Here is a 12,049-nt window from a genome sequence, read left to right on the forward strand (position 1 = left end):
ATTTTTTAGTACTTTCAAAAGGGCTATTTATTTTAATTAAACCCTGTGAATTCAGGGATCATTCTTACAGAATTGGAACAAAACTCGAACTTAAGCGTAAAGAGAGAGTTATTGACGAGGGGTTAAACCTCCTCATATACGTCATAATTTCTGTTCGTTTGAAGTTTTAATGTTGTTCCTTACTTTCGGTAGAAAAAAATTGTTATTTTTATTTCATTCAAACACAGAAATCCAGAAAATTACAGAGTATAATTAGTATAGGTGAATAATGTAGCATCATTTGGATAAATAATATACGTTAGTGTATTACGAAGTCTTGGGGCTAAGGTCAGAGTCGCCATTTGGGCCAAATCTTGGGGTGGGCATGGGGAATTTGACAGAACTTGAGACTTTTATTATGAATCTAACCTACTTTCAAAGTTTACAATGATTAACAGCAAATAGCGTAATTACCCCAAGGGTCGTCAGGTAATTACGTTCTTTGGTTAATAGGCGTTCAGTTAGTGCAAATCATTTTAACAGAATGGATTATGTTGGACATAATGGATAATTATGGCCGGAAAAAGGCCTTTGTGGTGGAAGCTTGGGCCCCCGTGGAAAATCTGGGGTGGGCATTTGCCCACCCCTGACCCCCCCCCCAAATGGCGCCTCTGGCTAAGGTAGTAGGAGTGGGATACTGGTAAAAACCCACTAGAAGACCTTTCTCTCTATTCAGCTCATACAAAATATCCTATACCCTCATTCTTTTGGGGCAAAACGATATCATCTTGATATCGTTTTGCCGTGACATGTAAGCCATGACATGGCTTAAGATAGCAGCTGACATTGTCACACATGTAAGCCATGTAAGCCATGACATGGCTTAAGATAGTAGCTGATATTGTCACACTTCTGACATAATTGCCAAGACCCTATGCTAAGCCGTTCTCAAATGGAGGATGGGTAAGGTATGTATATTCAATCACACTTGGAACATCTCAGTAGATATGGTTCTTCTGGTCCTCGCTTAAAGACAGCTTAGCAGACAGCTTTTGGCACTCAGATAATCGTCATTCATGGTAAATAATTGTAAGTAAGGAGCGACTCGGCCTAACAGTAACCGAAACCCAAAGATGGAATTTTGACTACAATAGATACGTCAAAAGAAACGGTTTCTTATGCTCATTCAAGATTTATAAGGTTCATTAAGTTTAATATACTTCTCAACTACTCCCCATCCCACGCCCTTTGTTCCCAAACATCGGATCAAAATTTTAAGACAACCATTTCATTCACCATAGTTGCAAGTTCCAGGGACTATACCTTTGGGGATGACCTCACCTCCATAGTCCCTGGGAAAAGAGCCGCAAGTTACGCAATTTGTTGATTGTTCACCTGTTGACATATAGTATTTGTTATTAGGAAATATACAGAATATTTCCTTGCGGGGAGATTTCTGTGGAGGGGGGTCCATGAGGAGAATTATGCGTGGGAAGGGTTGTTTCTGCGAGGATTTTCAAGAGGATTTTACACAAGGGTGTAGGGAAGGATATTTCCTGGCATGATTTAAAACATTCAGAAATTAAATAAAGTTTTTTTTACTGAAAGTAAGGAGCAGCAAGTGAGACAGAGATATAAAACTTATAGGGCGGAGGAATTACGATAAAAGATTATTCTTAGGCAAATGTGTTTTCAGTATTTCTTTAAATATCCGGGTCTCCATCGCCCTTCCACTCTTTAATGTGCAGGTATGGGTATAATTATTCTACTCCCTATTATAATATAATATAATTATATTTATATAATTATATATAATTATATATATATATATATATATATATATATATATATATATATATATATATATATATATATATATATATATATATATATATATATATATATATATATATATACATACATATATATACATATATATACATATATATATATATATATATATATATATATATATATATATATATATATATATATATATATATATATATATATATATATATATATATATATATATATATTGATATTATATATATAATATATTATATATATATATATATATATATATATATATATATATATATATAATATATTATATATATAATATATTATATATATAATATATTATATATATAATATATTATATATATATATATATATATATATATATATATATATATATATATATATATATATATATATATATATATATATAATATATTATATATATAATATATTATATATATAATATATTATATATATATATATATATATATATATATATATATAAATATATATATATATATATATATATATATATATATATATATATATATATATATATCTATATATATAAAAATAAGTTGTCTGTGTGTGGATCTGTGGATCAGGTGACGTCATGTTTCTGTGTCGGCTGACGTCATGAAATTAGTTGTCGTCATTTTTGTTATGACGATGCTTAGTATATTATAAAACACATTAATTTGGTTAATAATATACCATTTAAAACACCAAAATGAACATGCTGGAGTAGTCACTCGGTGAGAGAGGGTGTCAGAACGGAGAATGAAGGTCCCAGGTTCAAATCCTGGTTAGGCTAAAAAAGGTAAAAAACTAAAAACTAAAAAAAAAAACTGAAAAAACTAAAAAAAGGCAAAAACTACAAAAAAAACTAAAAACTAGAAAAAAAATAAAAAAGCTAAAAAACTAAAAAAACTAAAAAAAGGTAAAAAAAAAACTAAAAAAAAACTAAAAAAAAGGAAAAAACTGAAAAATAGAAGAGAAAAAGAAAACTAATAAAATTAAGAATAAAATAAAAAAAAATAAAAAAGATAAAAACTAAAAAAAAAGTAAAAAGAAAAAACGAAAAAAAACTAAAAAAAAAAAAAAGAAAGAGTTAAAAAACTTAGAAAAAAAAGCTAAAAAAAAAGGTAAAAACCAATAAAAAACTAAAAAGAAAAAAGGAAAAAAACTAAAAAAACTAAAAACTAAAAGAAAAAAAGGAAAAAACCTAAAAAAAATTTTCATCTAAAAAACTAAAAAAAACTAAAAACGGTAAAAACTAAAAGAACTAAAAAAGAAAAAAAAACTAAAAAAAGGAAAAAAACTGAAAAATAAAGGAGAAAAAGAAAACTAAAAAATATAAATAAAAATAAAAAAACTAAAAAGATAAAAACTTCAAAAAAAACTAAAAAGAAAAAAGAAAAAAACTAAAAAACCTAAAAAAAGGTCAAAACCAATAAAAAAAAACTAAAAGGGGAACACTGGGACACAAATGACGGCCGGGATACTGGGAATATAAATGACGACCGGGACACAGGGAATGTTCAATTAGCAATCACCATCAACAAAGCTCAAGGGCAATCATTAGAATCATGAGGTATAGATCTGAATATGGATTGTTTTTCCCATGGACGATTATATGTTGCATGTTCAAGAGTCGGTAAACCTGACAATCTAAATAAATGACGAGTATCAACAAAGCACCGGGACACAGGGAGTATAAATGACGACGACCGGGACACAGGGACATAACTACAAAGGGGACGCCGGGGTGCTCAGGGGGATATATAAATGACGATGGCGACTCAGGGAATTGTCGATTAGCAATCACCATCAACAAAGCTCAAGGGCAATCATAAGAATCATGAGGTATAGATCTGAATACGGATTGTTTTCCCATGGACCATTATATGTTGCATGTTCAAGAGTCGGTAAACCTGACAATCTATTTATATGCACAGACAATGGGACAGCAAAGAATGTTGTATATTCGCAAGTTTTACGTAGTTAAAAACATATATATATATATATATATATATATATATATATATATATATATATATATATATATATATATATATATATATATATATATATATATATATATATATATATATATATATATATATATATATATATATATATATATATATATATATATATATATATATATATATATATATATATTATATATATATATATATATATATATATATATATATATATATATATATATATATATATATATATATATATATATATATATAGTTGGTGGGGGCGCGAAGCGCCCCCACCAACTAGGTGTTGGGGTGGCGCGAAGCGCCATCCCAACAGCTAGTATATATATATATATATATAATTATTCTGCTTACCTGAACTAGACACTCTCGGCACAGGCAAGATAGGTCCTCGAACAATAATTTGTTGGGCAGTTGACACAGATTCTTCAAGGAAGGGCTTTAGACTGTGATTTTGGCAGTGCTCACGATGATTTACGCACTGAAAATATGAAATATTAACTACAACTTCTACTTTAACATTAATAACCAGAAATAATACAAAAACACCACTTTCTCTTGTTTTCAGAAGTTATGTATACAGCTCTGACTCTTTAAAATGGGTCGGTTTCAAAATTAGAGTTGTTTAGCGCAGTGGCAGGCACATTGGTACTTGTTAATTAAACAAGACACACTCAAGAATTACGCTTAGATTAGATCTCAAAAAATTGTTTCATTGCCACAAAAACAAAAGACGGGTCACATAATGCATTGGACTTGTATATTTGGGACATATATTTGCCCATTAGGGGGGGGGGGGGGGGGGTATGTTAGGGGCACTTTCCAAATACTTTACCCCCACCACTAATCTGCAAATATATAGCCCAAATTATATTATTATATAAACTAAAGGTTATATTTTATTAGGATTAACCTATTTTTACATCTTGGGTAAGGTGTTGTAAGGTATGCCCCGGAAACATGTAAGGTTTTTATTTAACCGGTGGTCGTATAAAATTGAAAGGGGGCTCATTAGATTAAAAATTAAAAGTTTTAGTTCCTTTTTAAAAATCAAAAGTTATCGGAGACAACTAGAGCCCCCCCCGTCAAACCCCCTTTTCCCCATTTTCCCCAAACGCATCTGGTCAAAATTTTGAGATTTCTATTTTATACAAAATAATCCAAAAATGAGATATCAAAACTTCGGGTCGAAATTACCCCCAGAGCCTAGGGGCAAGAATTGTTAGCTATGCCGCGGTGGTATATAAGGTTTTTATGGAAGGAACGTCGTATAAACTTCAAAAGGGGCTCATCTAATTGAAAATTAAGATTTCTAGTCCCCTTTTTAAGAGTAAAAACTTATTGGTGCAACCTGACCCATTGTAACATCTTGGTAACAATCATTGTACCTATTTTTACATCTTGGGTAAGGTGTTACGTTTAATTAACAAGTAGCAGTACATTACACCTTTTCTGAATCGGAGTCATTCAAGGATGTTTAATCTCTAAGATTTAGCAATTAATGTCTTATGAATTAATTAGGAAACTCAAAACAAAATACCTTAGAGTTACTAAAAATAATGCTAAAGACAATCTTTCATTGATTTCTTTTATGTGGTTTTAAAAATGACGAGTAAAGTCATATCTAATTTAGGGAATTATTCTAATTATAGTTCCATAGCGCCGAATAAGGATGTTTCTCAATTAATTTATACCTCTAATCGGGTTTGTACAAAGATAAGGGGGGGGGCAGCGTCTCTATGGAGAAATTAATTGGTTAAAAACGATACTTAGGGCACCTCTCCGCTACTTCGTAAACTATTTTCAAAAAAATATTCGATTCATCTTTTAGATTGTCAAATTATTAACCATCCGGTTTTAGTTGTTTAGATAATGATATAGTGAAAAAAGAAATCCCCAGTGCAACAGCACAAACACAGAAACAAACGCACACCATAAAAACAAACACCATTAAAAAATTTAAATTATGAAAAAAAATACGAGAAAAATAATATGAAAAAATATTTTTTAAATAAATAAAAAATATTAAATAACATATAAATTATAATAAATAATAAATAATGAATAATAAATAATGTATAATGTATAAAGAATAAAGAAAAATAAATAAAAAATAAAAACAAAAAAGAAAGACAAACATCCATTCGGATGGATAGTAGTTTGGATAATAATATCCAAACTATTTTGGAAAGCTTCTGTCACATTCTCATCCTGATTCCTCCCAATTTCATTATTAACTAGATGGTAGTTACACTTTCTAGGTACCAAGGAAATAAATAGGCAATTAGAGTTCGACAAAAAAAAATATAATAAGTGACACAGGTGAGATCTGATATTCCAAATATCTTTTGTTCCTATTCGAAAACTTTTTAACTATTAAGAATCAACTTTACGTCTAAAATTTATTTAACGCAAAAAAAACTAGTGTAGTAGGTGGGGAAGGAGATTTCTTCGACTGTTTATAAGAGAATTTTCAAAGGCCATAGTCCATAGCTTCTGTCACATTCTCATCCTGATTCCTCCCAATTTCATTATTAACTAGATGGTAGTTACACTTTCTAGGTACCAAGGAAATAAATAGGCAATTAGAGTTCGACAAAAAAAAATATAATAAGTGACACAGGTGAGATCTGATATTCCAAATATCTTTTGTTCCTATTCGAAAACTTTTTAACTATAAAGAATCAACTTTACGTCTAAAATTTATTTAACGCAAAAAAAACTAGTGTAGTAGGTGGGGAAGGAGATTTCTTCGACTGTTTATAAGAGAATTTTCAAAGGCAGGGTATCAGAATGGGTAAATCAGTCCTAGATATTCCCCCTCGGTACAAATTGATTGCACAGGCACGAACGAAGGAGTATTTTTTCAGCGACAGGGGGGAGGGTAACCAAAACAGTTATATGACAATTTGAATAAGAGGTACCCCCAACTTAATGCGAGACTGAAAAAAAATGTTCTTACCATTTTCAGATTCCCGTGTGCTGTTTTCGGGTCCGTAGTGCAAAGACCAAGTTTACAATGAAGATACATCAGTCCCATGTCTGCATAGTCCGGAGTCATTTTGAAAGAGAACCAACTGGAGCCTCCAGTGTGTGACCTTGAATGCATGCGGACTGAGAGGTGTGAAGGGCAGGTGTTTCTGATTAGTGTGGTCTTGGGTGCTGCTTTCTTTTCATAGGAATCTGCTATCCAGCATTTTTCGGTTACGATTTGAATGTATGGTACTGCAAAAAAAATAATTAATTAAAAAATTAATTAATTAAAAAATATTAATTTAAAAAATTAATGGTATCGGTGAAATAAACCTCTAAATTATTGTTATTGTCTTATGGAACTGGAACCACTTTCAAACTCTACAATTATCTAAACTTATTATGAACTTTAAGGTAGGAGTCCAACATATAATTCTTAATTCTTTTCTTCATTTTTATACTGTTTACTCGAACCATGGTTCAGTTTTTCTTTTATCATTCATTTTATGACCTGGGTGCTTGTTAAGCACCTTTTTACCCACATTACGTTAGCAAATGACCTTTTTTGCGTTTTTTTTTTTACACCAAATGAATCATTCATGATATACAATCAATTAAAAGAAAGGAAAATGTCACAATCATAAATACAATTATAGGTTCCCAGAATAGACCGTATCCATTAATTTTTTGGGCTATAATTGAGCTGAAATATTTTATATTTTATAAAAAAAAAAATTTAAAAATCATTAAAAAAATTATTATAAAATTTTGCAAGCTATAATTTTATAAAAAAAAAAATAAATAGCTAATCGTAGGTTGGGTTTATTTATTTACTTATTTAATTTAGTTTATTTGTTTTAGCTTTATTTTTATTTAGATTTACTATTTAGTTTTATTTATTTGGTTTAATTATTTTGATTTATTTATAATTATACTACTGCAAAAAGGGAAATTAACAGGACTAATTTAAAAGTATAGAAATGATATTGTGAAAAAATGATAAATTAGAACTATGATCACTGTCAACTGATTTTCTCGATTTTTTTTTTATTCTGATATAACCAAAACAAGCTAAAAAAAAAAAATGAGGAGGCACCTAAAAGCTTAAGGAGGTGTAGCTTTCTTTTGTAGGTGTAGTTATCCAATATGACTAAAAACAAGCTAAAAAGATAAGAAGGCACCAAAAAACTTAAGGAGGTGTAGCTTTCTTTTGAAGGTGTAGTTGTCCAATATGACTAAATACAAACTAAAAAGATAAGGAGGCACAAAAATCTTAAGGTGGTGTAGCTTTCTTTTGAAGGTGTAGTTGTCCAATATGACTAAAAATAAGCTAAAAAGATAAGGAGGAACACAAAATCTTAAGGAGGTGCAGCTTTCTTTTGAAGTTGTAGTTGTTCAATAAGACTAAAAACAAGCTAAAAAGATAAGACACCTAAAAGTTTAAGGAGCTGTAGCTTTATTTTGAAGGTTTTTAGTTGTTTTTAGGACTCAGCAAATCACTAATGTCTGAAATTTTACGGACGAAAGCGTTGTCAAATTTAAATAGCCAGTTTAGGTTTTCTGCTTTCACGGCTCAACGCAGCAAAACTGACGAAATGTGATGCTACCCTAAAAAATAATATCCTAATTTGAAATAGTCAAAATTAAAATCTTAGAAAATCAGAGTTTTAAGGTATAAATACACCTAAAATGAGCCAGGAAGCAAAAAAACCTTTTATTTTGATTTCCTTGGTACTTAAAGCCTAATCAGCCAATGTGAAACTGTTATGAGCCTGCTATCTGTTTATCCATTTTCTGTATTTTTCCAAATAAACAAGGTTGACTAGAGGTGATGAATAGTTTCATGCAGCTTTATAATTGGTCAGACAAATTTGGAGATGAATTTTCATTCCGTTGGCAAATAAGGACCTCTTCTAAGCAATGCTAGCATGATTAAAACCACTAAATGTTGAAAAAAAACAACATTAAGATGTTTATACTGCTGAAATAAATCTTTTTTCAATTTAGTGCTCTGACGGAAACTCTATTGCAAATCGTGCATTTCTGGAACAGTCCTATTCACACAATGGTAAATAAAAAATTACCATAATAATTTACTACCATTTTCTGTATTTTTCCAGAAAAAAGCAAGGTTGAAAAGAGGTGACTATGAATAGTTTAATGCAGCTTTACAATTTGTCAGACAAATTTGGAGATGAATGCATGATTAAAACCACATTTATAAATGTTGAAAAACAAACAACATCAAGGTGTTTACGCTAATAAATGTTGAAAAACAAACAACATAAAGATGTTAGACTGCTAAATAAAACCCTTTTTCAGTTTAGTGCTCTGACAGCAATTCTATTGCAATTCGTGTAATTCTGGAACAGTCCTATTCACATAATGGTAAATAAAAAAATTACCATAATAATTTACTACCATTTTCTGTGTTTTTCCAAAAAAAAGGTTGAAAAAAGGTGACTATGAATAGTTTTATGCAGCTTTACAATTTGTCAGACAAATTTGGAGATGAAAGCATGATTAAAGTCACATTTATAAATGTTGAAAAACAAACAACATCAAGATGTTTACTCTAATAAATGTTGAAAAACAAACAACATCAAGATGTTTACACTGCTAAATAAAATCTTTTTTCAATTTACTGCTCTGACAGCAATTTTATTGCAATTCGTGCAATTCTGGAACAGTCCTATTCACATAATGGTAAATAAAAAATTACCATAATAATTTACTACCATTTTCTATATTTTTCCAAAAACAAAAAAGACTGAAAAGAGGTGACTATGAATAGTTTAATGCAGCTTTACAATTTGTCAGACAAATTTGGAGATGAAAGCATGATTAAAACCACATTTATAAATGTTGAAAAACAAACAACATCAAGGTGTTTACGCTAATAAATGTTGAAAAATAAACAACATAAAGATGTTTACACTGCTAAATAAAACCTTTTATCAATTTAGTGCTCTGACAGCAATTCTATTGCAATTCGTGTAATTCTGGAACAGTCCTATTCACACAATGGTAAATAAAAAATTACCATAATAATTTACTACCATTTTCTGTATTTTTCCAAAAAAAAAAGATTGAAAAGAGGTGACTATGAATAGTTTTATACAGCTTTACAATTTGTCAGACAAGTTTGGAGATGAAAACATGATTGAAGCCACGTTTATAAATGTTGAAAAACAAACAACATCAAGATGTTTACACTTCTAAATAAAATCTTTTTTCAATTTAGTGCTCTGACAGCAATTTTATTGCAGTTCGTGCAATTCTGGAACAGTCCTATTCACATAATGGTAAATAAAAAATTACCATAATAATTTACTACCATTTTCTATATTTTTCCAAAAAAAAAATAAGGCTGAAAAGAGGTGACTATGAATAGTTTAATGCAGCTTTACAATTTGTCAGACAAATTTGGAGATGAAAGCATGATTAAAACCACATTTATAAATGTTGAAAAACAAACAACATCAAGGTGTTTACGCTAATAAATGTTGAAAAATAAACAACATAAAGATGTTACACTGCTAAATAAAACCTTTTTTCAGTTTAGTGCTCTGACAGCAATTCTATTGCAATTCGTGTAATTCTGGAACAGTCCTATTCACATAATGGTAAATAAAAAAATTACCATAATAATTTACTACCATTTTCTGTGTTTTTCCAAAAAAAAAGGTTGAAAAAAGGTGACTATGAATAGTTTTATGCAGCTTTACAATTTGTCAGACAAATTTGGAGATGAAAGCATGATTAAAGTCACATTTATAAATGTTGAAAAACAAACAACATCAAGATGTTTACTCCAATAAATGTTGAAAAACAAACAACATCAAGATGTTTACACTGCTAAATAAAATCTTTTTTCAATTTAGTGCTCTGACAGCAATTTTATTGCAATTCGTGTAATTCTGGAACAGTCCTATTCACATAATGGTAAATAAAAAAATTACCATAATAATTTACTACCATTTTCTATATTTTTCCAAAAAAAAATAAAGCTGAAAAGAGGTGACTATGAATAGTTTAATGCAGCTTTACAATTTGTCAGACAAATTTGGAGATGAAAGCATGATTAAAACCACATTTATAAATGTTGAAAAACAAACAACATCAAGGTGTTTACGCTAATAAATGTTGAAAAATAAACAACATAAAGATGTTTACACTGCTAAATAAAACCTTTTATCAATTTAGTGCTCTGACAGCAATTCTATTGCAATTCGTGTAATTCTGGAACAGTCCTATTCACACAATGGTAAATAAAAAATTACCATAATAATTTACTACCATTTTCTGTATTTTTCCAAAAAAAAAGATTGAAAAGAGGTGACTATGAATAGTTTTATACAGCTTTACAATTTGTCAGACAAGTTTGGAGATGAAAACATGATTGAAGCCACGTTTATAAATGTTGAAAAACAAACAACATCAAGATGTTTACACTGCTAAATAAAATCTTTTTTCAATTTAGTGCTCTGACAGCAATTTTATTGCGGTTCGTGCAATTCTGGAACAGTCCTATTCACATAATGGTAAATAAAAAATTACCATAATAGTTTACTACCACTTTCTATATTTTTCCAAAAAAAAGGTTGAAAAGAGGTGACTATGAATAGTTTAATGCAGCTTTACAATTTTTCAGACAAATTTGGAGATGAAAGCATGATTAAAACCACATTTATAAATGTTGAAAAACAAAACAACATCAAGATGTTTACATTGCTCAATAAAATCTTTTTTTATTTTAGTGCTCTGACAGCAAGTCTATTGCAATTCACGTAATTCTAGAACAGTCCTCTTCACATACGGTAAATAGAAAATTACCATAATAATTATCTATAATGGTAGAATTTACCATAACAATAGTAAATTCCAAGGGAATTTCACAGTTTCAAATTTGGAAACGAGAATGTTATGTTCAAGTTTGAAAACAAGAATGAAGTAAAAAAAATATTATTGATTAATGTATCATCATAGATTAATAGATACAAGATGCATTAAATTCGTGCACCGTGGGGAGGGCCTAGCCCCCACCCAAAATAATTGAGTGTTTTCTAATACTGTCGTACTTTTTTTTAGACAATTCTGTGTTTTTGCTATTTCAACAAATCCCCCCCCTCCACCCAAGAAATTCCCTTCCTGTGTGCATATCTGGTATGAAATTCCGCTGATAAAACAAAAGATACATAAAATTTGTTTCATGCTTTTTATTATTTTTGTATATTCCAGTGGCTCTAAGGGGGAGAGCAAACCTAATATCGTGCAGT

The 12,049-nt window shown here is 29.6% G+C and overlaps 1 protein-coding gene across 1 annotated transcript in view; it reads right to left on the reverse strand.

The window, feature by feature from the left end:
* Window positions 1-1,267: 1,267 nt before the first annotated feature.
* The window catches only part of LOC136037733 (transforming growth factor beta receptor type 3-like), a 167,412-nt gene continuing 156,630 nt past the window's right edge, over window positions 1,268-12,049 (reverse strand). Inside the window, exons 11-13 of the mRNA XM_065720508.1 lie at window positions 6,760-7,022; window positions 4,152-4,278; window positions 1,268-1,374 (exon numbers count right to left, since the gene is read on the reverse strand). Coding sequence (XP_065576580.1) covers window positions 1,268-1,374; window positions 4,152-4,278; window positions 6,760-7,022 — 497 coding nt within the window. The remainder of the gene's footprint in view (window positions 1,375-4,151; window positions 4,279-6,759; window positions 7,023-12,049) is intronic.

The sequence above is a fragment of the Artemia franciscana genome, chromosome 17 (assembly GCF_032884065.1).
Source record: "Artemia franciscana chromosome 17, ASM3288406v1, whole genome shotgun sequence".
In the NCBI taxonomy this organism is placed as follows: Eukaryota; Metazoa; Arthropoda; class Branchiopoda; order Anostraca; family Artemiidae; genus Artemia; species Artemia franciscana.